Here is a 14172-nt window from a genome sequence, read left to right on the forward strand (position 1 = left end):
CTTAAAGGAACCTGCAGATAGGAAAATAGAAGCAACTTTAAAATCTATTTATGTTGCAGCGGGGGCATCACAAAGGCCTGTTATTGCGGGCTGTTGGGTGACACACGCCATACACACTTTTGCTCGTAACTTTCAGGAGGGCCTCGCAGGGAATAAGTACCTGGCCGACTTGGTGTTGCTGGTTCTGCAAATTGAGGATTCTGCCCGCTTCCCTTGCAATACCATCAAAGGAATCTGTGTTATTAATGCCCGTAGCTCTACCATAGTGGTATCGGCGCGCAGAGCATTGTGGTTATGCCAGTGGGTGGCAGACGCTGAGTCTAAAAAGAGTGTTGAAGCCTTACCCTTCACAGGTGATTGACTGTTTGGAGGTGACTTAGATAATAGGATTTCGAAGGCTACCGCTGGAAAATCCACGTACCTCCCCTATGCTGCTCCGCCATCTAGACGCTCTTACACTGGACCTTCTCTGCAGTCCTTTCGGACAGCACGCTTTAAAGGTAAAGCTATAGGTTCTTCAAATTCGGCATGAGGTTCCAGAGGTAAGTCACGTAATCCTGCTACCACAGAATCTCAGGACCAGGGCGCCAGCTCTGCCTCCTTAAAACCCTCAGCATGACGGTGTCCCTCTGCTCCAGGGGGATCTCAGGGTGGGAGCTCTGAGATTCTTCAGCTCCATTTGGAACAGCTTCTGCCAGGTCGCCTGGGTGAAAGACCTGGTCTCCCAGGGATAAAAACTGGAGTTTGACAGTTCTCTGTCTCACAGGTTTTTCAAATCGGGTTTACCGGCTTCAGAAACCATGTGCCTCACCACATGGGAGGCCATTCAGAAGTTAGTCCAGACCCAGGTCATAGTTCCTGTGCCACCTTAGCAATGATGTGAAGGATACTACAGATGGAACCTTTCTTATCTCATGCCTGCTAGTCGCAGGCATGCACTTCTGGCGTGACTGGGTGATCCGTCTGCCTTGTCACGCCGGGAGTGCAGAGAGATGCTCCCATTTAGAACATCTCTGTCCGGGCGCGCGGACGGAGATGCTCTCTATTCAAGTGAATGGCGCCTAGGCAAAGACGGAGCCATGACTAGCGTGGCTCCATCTGTATTCCAGCTTTTTTGTGGTACTAAAACGAGATGGTTCAGTGAGACCCATTTTGAACCTCAAATCGTTAAACCCATATCTGCAGGTTTTCTGGTACAAAATGGAGTCTCTGAGAGCAGTGATCGCAGGTTTGGAGGAGGGAAAGTTATTGGTCTCTCTGGACATAAAGGACACCTACCTCCATGTCCCAATATGGCTACCTCATCAGGCCTACCTCAGGTTTGCTCTGATGGAGTAACAATATCAGTTTCAGGCGCTGCCTTTTCGGCATATCCATAGCCCCAAGGGTTTTTAACAAGGTAATGGCGGAAATGATGTTACAACTTAGGATTCAGGGGATGAACATTGCCCCCTACCTGGACGATCTGCTTATATAAGCAAGGTCAAAAGAATTACTCCTGGACAGCATCCCTGTTGTCATGGGGCAGTACGGATGGTGTAATGGTTAGCATTACTGCCTCACAGCACTGAGGTCATGGGTTCGTTTCACACTATGGCCCTAACTGTGTGGAGTTTGTATATTCTCCCTGTGCTTGCGTGGGTTTCCTCCGGGTACTCCGGTTTCCTCCCACACTTCAAAAATATACGTAGGTTAATTGGCTACCAACAAAATTAACCCTGTTGTGAATGTGTACGCATGTACATGTGGTAGGGAATCTAGATTGTAAGGTCCACTGGGGCAGGAACTGATGTGAATGGGCAAATATTCTCTGTAAAGCGCTGCAAAATATGTGTGCTATATAAATAACCGGTAATAAATAAATAAATAAATAATGCCTTGGTTGGATTTTGGACTTTCAGAAATCCCACCTGTAGTCAACCCAACGCCTCCAGTTCCTCGGGATGATCATGGGCATGGTGGCTCAAAAAGTCTTCCTTCCTGCAGACAAGGCGAAGGCGCTTCAGGAGTTGGTTTCCTGTAATTCTGCAGCCACACATGGTCTCGATACATCTTGGCACCCATCTGTTGGGAAAGATGGTGGCCTCCTTCGAGGCCATTCAGATTGGCAGTTTCCATGCAGGGACTTTCCAACTGGATCTGCAGATGCACTAGGTCATTTGTCTGTCACCACAGGCCAGGATTTCTCTAATGTGGTGGTTGCAGTCCTCCAACCTATTGACGGGGCAGAGCTTCAGAATCCAGTATTGGATTCTCGTGACCACTGACACCAGCCTCTGGGGCTGGGGTGCTGTTACCCAAGGGGCACAGTTCCAATGCAGGTGGTCAAGCCTAGAGGCCTGCCTTTCAATAAACATACTGGAACTCAGATCGATATACAATGCTCTGCTGCAGGGGGCTCATCTGCTCCACGGTCAATCCATTCAGGTTCAGTCAGACAATGCCACAGCAGTGGCATATGTCAATTGACAAGGAGGAACGAAGAGCAGGGCCTGCACGCGGGAGGTATCCAAGATACTTCTCTGGGTAGAAAGGAATGAGAAAGTGGTGTCGGCCATTTTCATTCCAGGAGTGGACAACTGCGAGGTGGACTTCCTTGGTCGTCACGACCTCCACCTAGCAGAGTGGGGTCTCCATTCGCAGGTGTTTCTGATGATAACGGATCTGTGGGGATGGCCTCTCGACTCAACAACAAGCTTCCTTGTTATTGCTCCAGGACGAGGGACCCTCTGGCAGCGGCAGTGGATGCGCTGACAAGACTGTGGACTTACCGGCTGGTGTACCTATTTCCTCCGATTCCGTTGCTTCCCAGGATTCTAAAAAGAATCAGAAGAGAGGGAGTACAGGCAATTCTCATTGCCCCCGACTTGCCTCAAACGGTTTGGTATGCGGATCTTCTGGCCATTGCCATGGAGGACCCCTGGGCCCTTCCACTACGGGAGGATCTTCTTCAGCAAGGGCCGTTCGTCTATCATTAATGGCATGGTGGTTGAGCGTAACATTCTAGCTAAGAAGAGTATTCCGGATAAGGTCATTACCACCATGGTTCAAGCCAGGAAGGCTGTCACATCGAAGCATTACCACCATATCTGGAAACGAGACGTCTCCCGGTGTGAGAGATGAAGGTTTCCAGCTGAGGTCTTCAACCTGGGGTTGTTATGCACACCAGTGCCTGCCTGGAATGTACTGGTGTCTGAACGGAGAGGGATGCAAAACAAATGAACTCACAGACAGACTGGGGAATATGACATTATGTACACAGAAGGTGATAGGGTAACAAAATAAACACAAAGTGAACAGAGAAGCCCAGAGGCTAAGAAACTGGGTGTCTCCCTAGTATTAGGAGTGCTCAGATGAAAAGAAGCAAGATGTTGTGTTTTATTACGTAGAGAACCCGAAATGCTGTTGCTAAGGGCAACAGCAAAACCCTAAAGGGTTACCAACGGGTGTGGCAGTAAACTCCTTGGTCAGAGATGGAATAATAGACACAAGGAGAGTCTCCACAATCCTAGTCCTCACTTGCAGTGCACTGGTTCAGCTTACTGCCACTAAACTGACACCAGAACACCTTGCACAGTGAGGAAGGATTTTGGCAGGCAAGTCTGAGAATACAGCCGCAAACTTGCTAAGTTCACAGAGTAGCAAAAGAACCCCAGCAAGTTAAACGACTGACTCCAGTCTTACTGCTAGGTCTGGATTGGCAGAGTGTAGTACCAAATCCCAAGGCCTATTTGCAGTAAGCAACAAACAAATACAAAGCTACACAGTACTGGCTAACTTTCAGGAACTGACTAATCAACAAAGATTCAGCAGCATCTGCTTAACCTGAGAAGAGGCCTTATATAGCAGGTGCTGTCCACGCCCCACTCAGACCTCACAGACTGTGAGCACAAAAACCAGCACCGGATCCCCTGCCGTGCACAAAGCCTGTAACCACTGCACAGCAAAAGACCCGAACCGGAGTATCAGCTGCGCTCAGGCCACTCCGCTAGCACTTGTCTCCCGGTTGCCATGACGACGTGGCAGCACAGGGCAGGAGACCCTAACAGTACCCCCCCTCAAAGAACCCCTACCACCGGGTTTATCGGGGAACTGCGAGAAGAAAGAGTGTATCAGTCTGGGGGCATGAAGATCACAACTGCGTACCCACGACCGCTCCTCCGGGCCATACCCCTTCCAGTGCACCAAAAATGACAGCTGACCCCGAACCATCTTGGAGTCAAGAATCCTTTCAACAACAAACTCCCTCTGGCCACGTATCAGAAGAGGAGAAGGTCTTCCACTGGAAGAAGGATTACTAATCGCCCGTTTTAAAAGGGAACAATGAAATGTTTTATTGATACCCAAAGAACGGGGCAGATCTAACTGAAATGCCACCAGACTGATAACCCTAGTGATCTTATAAGGGCTGATGAACCGGGGGCCTAACTTATGAGATGGCTGTTTCAACTTCAAATTCTTTGTAGACAACCAGACGAAGTCTCCTAATTTGAAGCTGCAGGGTCTTTTCCGCTTATCAAAAACCCTTTCGGTCACTAATGACACAGACACAAGGGCTTTCTTCACTTTCCTCCAAATACCCCTAAGGACCGTAACCACAGAGGAACCACCAGGCGTGGAGTCCAGGGGGTCAAAAGAATTGGCCTTAGGATGATACCCATACACACAAAGGAAGGGAGAGATCCCTGTAGCAGAGTGAGCCGCGTTGTTATAGGCAAACTCCGCCATGGACAGATGAGCAACCCAGTCAGTCTGACACTTGGAGACATAACACCTGAGGAACTGCTCCAAGGACTGGTTCACCCTTTCAGTCTGCCCATTAGACTGCGGATGGTAGCCTGACGACAAGCTGACAGAAATCTGGAGATTGGAACAAAATGCCCTCCAGAATTTGGCCACAAACTGGGATCCGCGGTCAGAGACCACATCAAGTGGCAACCCGTGGAGGCGCACAACATGCAGCATAAATAATTCAGACAGGCGTCTGGCCGATGGCAGCCCAACCAGTGGAACGAAGTGCGCCATCTTCGAAAACCTGTCAACGACAACCCAGATGGCTGTCATCCCCGAGGATTTGGGCAAGTCCACCACAAAATCCATTGAAATGTCGGTCCATGGCTTAGATGGAATAGAGAGTGGATGTAATGGGCAAACAGGAACCCCTCTAGGAGTCTTATTTCGGGCACAGATGTCACATGCCCGAACCCACTGATCCACATCCTTAGCCACCGAGGGCCACCACACCGCCCTAGATAGCAGCTCCCGAGTTCTGGCAATACCCGGGTGACCTGCCGACTTCTTGGCATGGAATTCCAGGAACACTCGCTGTCTTAACCTAGGAGGCACAAACAAAAGACCTACCGGAAGGTCTGGAGGAGCCTGCTCCTGTGCTCTAAGGACTAATGACAAGAGGTCCTGGGTAATGCCCACTTTAATACATGATGGGGACACAATGGGCAATGGCTCCTCGGTGGTCTCCTGGATTGGAGAAAAACTCTGCGAGAGCGCATCAGCCTTGATGTTTTTTGACCCAGGGCGATATGTTATTAAAAAATTAAAGCGAGCAAAAAACAAAGCCCATCGTGCCTGCTTGGCATTGAGACGCTTCGCTGACTCTAAATATGCCACATTCTTATGGTCGGTGAGAATTGAGACCACAAACTTAGCCCCCTCAAGCCAGTGTCTCCACTCCTCGAGTGCATCCTTAATAGCCAACAATTCCCGGTTACCCACGTCATAATTCATCTCGGCAGGCGAAAATTTACGGGAAAAGTAAGCACATGGATGAAGGCGATTATCAGACACTCCCATCTGAGAGAGCACTGCCCCAATACCCATATCAGAGGCATCCACCTCCACCACAAAAGGATGCTCTGGATCTGGGTGTCGCAGCACCTTGGCCGAGACAAATGCCCTTTTGAGACGGGCAAAAGCCGCTTTGGCCTCACAAGACCAGTGAGCAACATCCGCCCCTTTCTTAGAGAGTGCCACCAAGGGCGCCACTATAGACGAAAATCCAGCGATAAATCGTCTATAAAAATTCGCAAAGCCCAGGAAATGCTGAAGCGCCTTCAAACTAGTGGGCTGCACCCAATCCAGGACTGCCTGTACCTTGGAACCCTCCATTTGGAAACCTTCTGGGGAGATAATATATCCTAGAAATGCGATTTGCTGAACTTCAAATTCGCACTTCTCCAGCTTCGCCCCAAGCCGGTGGTCTCTGAGTTTCTGGAGGACTAAGCGTACATGCTTCCGATGTTCCTCCAGGGAATGGGAGAAGATTAGGATGTCATCTAAGTATACAACTAAGAATCTATCCAAATATTCCCTGAGCACATCGTTCATGAAATCCTGGAAGACTGCCGGGGCATTACAGAGCCCAAAAGGCATCACCAAATATTCATAATGCCCTGAGTGGGTATTGAAGGCAGTCTTCCATTCATCCCCCTCTCTTATTCGGATTAGATTGTACGCACCGCGTAGGTCAATCTTAGAAAAAATGGTGGCAGTACGAAGCTGGTCAAACAAGACCGAAATGAGAGGCAGTGGGTATGAGTTTTTAATCGTGATACGGTTCAATTCCCTGAAGTCGATGCAGGGTCGCAACGAACCGTCCTTTTTACCCACGAAGAAGAACCCCGACCCAACTGGAGACTGTGAAGGTCTGATAAATCCCTTAGCCAAGTTCTCCTGAATGTACTCTGCCATAGCCTGAGTCTCAGGACGTGACAGGGAGTACAACCTGCTCTTGGGAAGCTTAGCATTCGGCAACAAATCAATGGCACAGTCATAGGGGCGATGGGGAGGTAGTACCTCTGCAACTTTTTTGGAGAACACGTCCGCAAAATCTGCATAACATCCTGGCAATCCTGGCAAATTTAGCTGCGAAAGCCTGACTGGAAGGCTCAAGCAACTTCTGAAACAATCAGTACCCCAACTAAGAATCTCCCCAGAGACCCAGTCAAATTGAGGATTGTGGGCCCTTAACCAGGGTAACCCCAACACCAATGGGGCAAAAGTACAGACAGTCACATAAAAGGACAATTTTTCAGAGTGTGTGGCTCCAATAAACAAAGAAATCTGGCTAGTGCAAGAGGTAATTTTACCCTGGGATAATGGTTCCCCGTTTAACCCACAGATCTCAAGTTCCGATGCCAAGGGTACTAAGGGAACAGAGTGTTTCAGGGCGAATTGGCGGTCCATAAAACCCCCGTCGGCCCCACTGTCCACAAAGGCCTCAGTCTTGACAGTTTGACCGAGGATCTTCAAGGTCACCGGAATGATAAAAGTCTTCTTGGGAAATTCTGACTTCTGGCCTGACAGGATATTTCCCATCACCCTCAGGCCCTGAAGTTTTCCGGCTTTTCTGGGCATGATACTACCACATGACCTTTATTCCCACAGTACAAACACAACCCCTGCTGTCTCCTCCGCGTCTTCTCACGCGAGGAGAGGCGGGTAGCCCCAATCTGCATAGGCTCCTCAGAAAATTCCTCAGAGTCTGAGGTTCCCTTGGGAAAGAAGGAAACCTCGGTCTCCCTTTCAAGCCTACGCTCTCTCAGCCGTCTATCCACCCGGATGGATAACTGCATGAGCTGATCCAAGCTATCAGGCAAGGGATATTGTACCAGTTGGTCTTTTATCTGGTTAGAAAGACCTCTTCAGTACTGGTGTCTCAGGGCTGGGTCATTCCACTGGGTAACATGGGCCAACCTCCGAAACTCCGTACAGTAAACCTCAACTGGCCTTCGCCCTTGCTTAAGGATTGAAATCTGAGCCTCGGCTGAGGCCGTCTTGTCAGGGTCATCATACAACATGTCCAGTGCCGTAAAAAAAGCATCAACACTTTTAAGCGACGGACAGTCAGGCTGCAACCCATATGCCCAGACCTGTGGGTCTCCTTGTAGCAAGGAAATCACTATGCCCACCCGCTGAATCTCTGACCCAGAAGACTGAGGCCTAAGATGGAAATATAGATTGCAGCTCTCCTTGAAACAAAAGAACTGCGAGCGATCTCCAGAAAAACGATCCGGGAGATTTACTTTCGGCTCCTTAACCCCTGAAGGTGCTGCTGCTGTGGGAGCTCCGCCAGCGGCCTGGGAGGTGTGCATTTTAATGGACAAATCATTAAATTGTCGAGTCAAGACCTGCACCTGATCGACCACCTGTTGCAAAGTATTTTGAGGGGTATGCTCCATATTCCCACAAATTTTCAACAGGAGTATTGGGCTGCTGAATATGTTATGCACACCAGTGCCTGCCTGCAGGAATGTACTGGTGTCTGAACGGAGAGGGATGCAAAACAAATGAACTCACAGACAGACTGGGGAATATGACATTATGTACACAGAAGGTGATAGGGTAACAAAATAAACACAAAGTGAACAGAGAAGCCCAGAGGCTAAGAAACTGGGTGTCTCCCTAGTATTAGGAGTGCTCAGATGAAAAGAAGCAAGATGTTGTGTTTTATTACATAGAGAACCCGAAATGCTGTTGCTAAGGGCAACAGCAAAACCCTAAAGGGTTACCAACGGGTGTGGCAGTAAACTCCTTGGTCAGAGATGGAATAATAGACACAAGGAGAGTCTCCACAATCCTAGTCCTCACTTGCAGTGCACTGGTTCAGCTTACTGCCACTAAACTGACACCAGAACACCTTGCACAGTGAGGAAGGATTTTGGCAGGCAAGTCTGAGAATACAGCCGCAAACTTGCTAAGTTCACAGAGTAGCAAAAGAACCCCAGCAAGTTAAACGACTGACTCCAGTCTTACTGCTAGGTCTGGATTGGCAGAGTGTAGTACCAAATCCCAAGGCCTATTTGCAGTAAGCAACAAACAAATACAAAGCTACACAGTACTGGCTAACTTTCAGGAACTGACTAATCAACAAAGATTCAGCAGCATCTGCTTAACCTGAGAAGAGGCCTTATATAGCAGGTGCTGTCCACGCCCCACTCAGACCTCACAGACTGTGAGCACAAAAACCAGCACCGGATCCCCTGCCGTGCACAAAGCCTGTAACCACTGCACAGCAAAAGACCCGAACCGGAGTATCAGCTGCGCTCAGGCCACTCCGCTAGCACTTGTCTCCCGGTTGCCATGACGACGTGGCAGCACAGGGCAGGAGACCCTAACAGGGGTGCTTTTTGCGCTTCCTACATGCTGGTTTGGATATAGGTCTCAGGTGGGGCTCCATAAAGATCTCAGCCTTGTCTATCTTCTTCCAGAAGAAATTGGCTGCTTTGCCTGAAGTACAGACGTTTCTGCAGGGTGTCCTTTGCATACAGCTTCCCTTTCTGCCACCCATGGCTCCTTGGGATCTCAACGTGGTTCTGAAATTTCTACAGTCCTCTTGGTTTGAGCCTCTGGTGTCGGTTGAGGACAAATACCTTACGTGGAAGACGGTTATGCTCTTGGTCTTGGCTTCAGCTAGGCGTGTTTCAGAACTAGATGCTTTGTCCTGTAGGAGTCCCTAGTGATCTTTCATGCGGACAGAGCTGATCTCAGGACTTGTTAGCAGTTCCTGCCAAAGGTGGTTTTTGTGTTCCACCTGAATCAGCCTATTGTGGTTCTGGCGGCTTCAGCCACTTCCTCTGTCCCTGAGTCTTTGAATGTGGTGCGAGCCCTGAGGATTTACATAATGAGGACTTTTGCTGTCCGGAAATCGGATTCCTTATTTGTCATCTATGATGCTCACAGAAAGGTCTTCCTGCTTCCAAGCAGTCCATTGCACGTTGGATTAGGCTTATTATTCAATGCTTCGGCTGCCTTACCTTTTCCTAGGTCTGGCAAGGCCTACTCTACCAGGTATGTGGGTGCTTCCTGGGTGGCTGCCCGGGGTGTGTCAGCCCTGCAGCTGTGTCGGGTCGCTACCTGGTCAGGGACAAACACCTTTGTCAAGTTCTACAGGTTTGACACACTATCTACGGAGGATGTCCAGTTTGGACATACTGTATGGTGTTGCAGGCATCTCAACATGTTCCCATCCGTTCTGGTTGCTTTGGGACATCCCCATCATAATAAGTGTCCCCAGTATCCCTTATGGATGTTAGAGAAAAGAGGATTTTAATTACCTACGGTAAATCCTTTTCTCGTAGTCCATGAGGGATACTGGGCGCCCGCCTCTGTGCTTCAACTTTTCCTGCAAGTTATTGTTCTTGTGTGAAGTTGTTGTTGTCAGCTGTTGCTGTTTCTATTTTCACTGGCAGTTGCTAGGTTTGTTGTTTCACTGTGTGCTGGTTTGTTAATCTCACCACTCGTGTATTGCCTTGTTTCCTCCTCTCAGGTATGTCCATCACCTTTGGGCACAGTTTTCCTAGACTGAGCTGTGAGGGAGGGCATAGAGGGGAGGAGCCAGCACACCCTTTTGAAGAAATTTAAAGTGCACTGGCTCCTTTGGACCCCATCTATACCCCATTGTAATAAGTGTCCCCAGTATACCTTATGGACTACGAGAAAAGGCTTTACCATAGGTAATCAAAAATCCTCTTTGTTTTTCAAAGAAAATATATAGACGAATTAGGGGCCTAAAAAATTTACCAATTATCCTATAAAAATAAAAGGCTAATGCTGCTTCTCACCTCTATGGGGGCAATTCCAGTGTTTTGCGCACAAGCGACCACTAGATGGCGCAACACGGAGCAATTCAAGTGTAGCACCGTTAGGGCGCGCATAGCCGTCAGCTCTGACATTACTGTTATGTTGTTCCATCATTTTGACGGGCTGGTAACTAGCGAAGCAATAAAATTCCAGTTCCTCACATCACAAATTCAGCTTCTGTTATCCCCACAACAGTCGGTGACTATCTTCATTGAATACATTATTTGCTATCTTATTGTAGGGGTTGCCATCAAGATTCCGATAGTCTGCGTTGTGTTAGAGGGAGGACCCGGCACGCTTGATGTAAGTTTTTGTAAACAATGCTTATTATCTTCATGTTCCTACCACAAATATACAATAATATAAAATATAAATATGCTGTTCCCAAAAGTATGGTCTAGAAAGAAATTATATATCTTCTATATCTATTTACAATCATTATTAAATCAGGTTGTACATGGAATTATAATTAATTCCAAAATCAGTTTTTGGTTGAGCGCCATAATTAGTATATTACTTATCTGACCCGCTGTGTTCCCTGGTGTCTTTGTGGCTCATGGTTTATTCAGACAGCATGTTGATTATCCAAGTGGCACTGGCATGTTGTCAATGAACAACCTGCTGTATAGAAAAGCCCACCCTTTTTGGAGCAAGGAGAAAGCTCCGTCCCTGCAAATCCAGGCGCTGCACTTCTCACTGTATTTTTCACAAAAATACCCTGAAAATGTACTTGTGCGTGCTAACACTTACCTCCATTCAGGGGATCAATGATCCGTTGAGCTACTCTGTTACCCCGCCAGCTGATTGCTGGGTTCCTGCTCTGTGACCCTGATTATCTGACATGTGCAGTAAACTAAGATGCTGGCCAGTGTTTTCACTGTATCCCAGACACACGTGGCTTATCATAGATACAGGAAGAGAAGTGCAGGAGTAGAGGAAACATGGGGAAGCTTGCAAAATGCTATTTTCAGATGGCGTTATTATCACAAGGCTCCATCTGGTATTATTTCACAATTTTTTTAGTCAATTTGAAACAGATCGCATTTCCCATTGCAGGTATGGGAAATGCAATCTGCATACTAAAAAAAATTGAATTTAAGGGCTTGGAGGAGGTTTTTTTTAATGAAAACTCCAAAAGCCCTTTAATTCATTCAGATGATACTAGAATAATGTGAAAAGGGTGTGAAAACACCCATTTTCACATTTTTTTTGTAAAAAAATAGATTGCTATATATGCCTGTTGTGACGAATGTTTAATTACCCATCGGCATTAACAACCAAACGGAATTAGCATTTCACGCTTACCTTTTGTGCACCATTATTTTTTGATGCATTTTTTTTTTTAATCACAGCTTTTTAGTTTTCCACCGCTTATAATATTGGGGAGGCAAAGGAGTCCATGGTATTATAATACGATGTCCCCTTTGTTCTGACCAGACGATCTACAATGCTGTCATCAACAACACTCCTTGCGTCATTGTGGAGGGGTCCGGAAGGGTGGCTGATGTCATCGCCCAGACTGCACAACTTCCCATTTCGAAAATCACAATCTCATTTGTCCAGGAAAAACTCCACGCTCTATTCCACGATACGTTTGACACCTTTACAGAGCACCAGATTGTTGAGTATACGAAAAAGGTACAATAATAAACATGAAGAGTTACACTTAAATAAAAAGCATAAAGATAAGGTATGATGAAATAAAGTATTCATTTGCTCAAAATACAGTAGGTGAGTGAAGTTGCGATACGCAATGGTTGTTTAAATAAAGTAGATGTATTGTAGATGACATACAAATAAATACTAAGTTTAGCTAGTTGAAAACATTGTAATAAAGGAACGTACCCCTAGTTATTATGTCTTTTACCTTCTAACATCTATTGTGTGTTGGCAGATCCAGGACATCATGCGGCACAGCCACTTACTGACCATCTTCCAGGAGGACAAGGATGACCAACATGATATTGATGTTGCCATTCTTCAGGCTCTACTTAAGGGTAACCAAACAACTAGAGTATGCTGTGCTATAAAGCTCACTCTTAATGACATATTAGTTCTGTTACATGGTTTATGGTACTGCGTATAATACATGATAACTCATTAACCTCCCGTATTCAGAACTAATATTTTGTCAGTAGAGATGTGTGCCGGACCATTTTTGCTGGTTTTGGTTTTGCCACAACCGCCTCACTTATTTTGGTTTCTGTTATGGATCCTTAATTAAAAATAAAAATCAAAAATTAAAAACAGGTGAAATCATACCGGCAGTGGAAATGCCCACGCCAGAAACCTGACACTGCTCGGAATGCCGACACCAGCATACCGACATGGATCGAAATGCCGGTGCCAGGATCCAGAATGCTGGAATCCCTATCATGCTTTGCCGTGACTCATCAATATTAAGCCATGCGGGGAGGGGGAAGGGCTGGGGGGGGGGACTTTCGTTAGGTTTAGGCTGTGGGGGGAGGGTTAGGGTTAGGCTGCGGGGGGTTAAGGTTAGTGCTTGGCTGGGGGGGAGGGTTAGGCCACGGGGGGAAGGGTTAGGGCTAGGCTGCAGGAAGGTGGAGTTAGGTTTAGTTACCACCAGGGAGGGTAAGAGTTAGACTGCGGGGGGTTAGGCTAATGGAAGGGCGGGTTAGGGGGGCAAGGTATATATACTTACCCTACCACTGTCGAGATTCACTGCTTCGGGATGCTGGTGTCTGTCAAATGACTGCCATCATCCCATCGGCTGGGATATCGTATGTATCCCAAATCATGTTGTTTTTGCAATCCCAACCGTATCCAAAACCTGAAATTTGGATATAAATCCGAATTTCGAACCACGGGGAGATCCGAACTTGGTCTCTGTTTTGGTTCGGATCCACAAAATTTGGGTGGGGTTTCTGGAGAACCGAACCGCACATCTCTAACTGTGTACATGAATTTATGGAGAAAATTGGAGATATAGTTAAAACTCTGCAGGAGGAATGCAGTAGGGTTCGAATTCGCAAAGGTGCAGGTTTGTGGGGGGAGATTTTCCCCTACGATTTAAAGCAAATATGTTTACTTTATTTTAATAAAATAAAAATAAAAGAAAGAAATTGGTTCTTTAAATCTCTCTGCAAAACTGGCACTTTTGCAAACTTGGACCCACTTCACCGCCCCTCACCCCCCCCCCCCCCCCCCGTATCTCTTTCTTAGGGACTGTGTTATTTGTGAGTATTGTACATAATTTATGAGTTAACATTGCTCGGGTGTTCCTGCAGCTTCACTGACACATGATCAGCAGGGGCGTCAGAACTGGGACCACCAGTTAAAGTTGGCCGTGGCATGGAACAGGGTGGACATTGCTAGAAGTGAGATCTTTACCGATGATCATCAGTGGAAGGTGGGCACCACAGCTTAATCAAATCAGTTATTCTGTGATTTAACTTAAATTTAAATGTACTCCTGAAGAGTGTAGAATGCACTTGTTTCTTATTTAATAAATGCTCTTACAATCTTTTTATTTTACTTTTGTTATTGGTCTAAATATTACATTGACTTCTTTAACCCCTTCAGTGGCGGGTTTTTCTAATTGGTCATACCTCC

At 47.0% G+C, this 14172-nt stretch overlaps 1 protein-coding gene across 1 annotated transcript in view; it reads left to right on the top strand.

The window, feature by feature from the left end:
- Positions 1-14172, top strand: part of TRPM2 (transient receptor potential cation channel subfamily M member 2) — a 177652-nt gene that overhangs the window by 32056 nt on the left and 131424 nt on the right. The window contains 4 exon segments of the mRNA XM_063932704.1: positions 10841-10902; positions 12037-12237; positions 12494-12596; positions 13848-13969. Coding sequence (XP_063788774.1) covers positions 10841-10902; positions 12037-12237; positions 12494-12596; positions 13848-13969 — 488 coding nt within the window.

The sequence above is a fragment of the Pseudophryne corroboree genome, chromosome 7 (genome assembly GCF_028390025.1).
Source record: "Pseudophryne corroboree isolate aPseCor3 chromosome 7, aPseCor3.hap2, whole genome shotgun sequence".
Lineage (NCBI taxonomy): Eukaryota > Metazoa > Chordata > Amphibia > Anura > Myobatrachidae > Pseudophryne > Pseudophryne corroboree.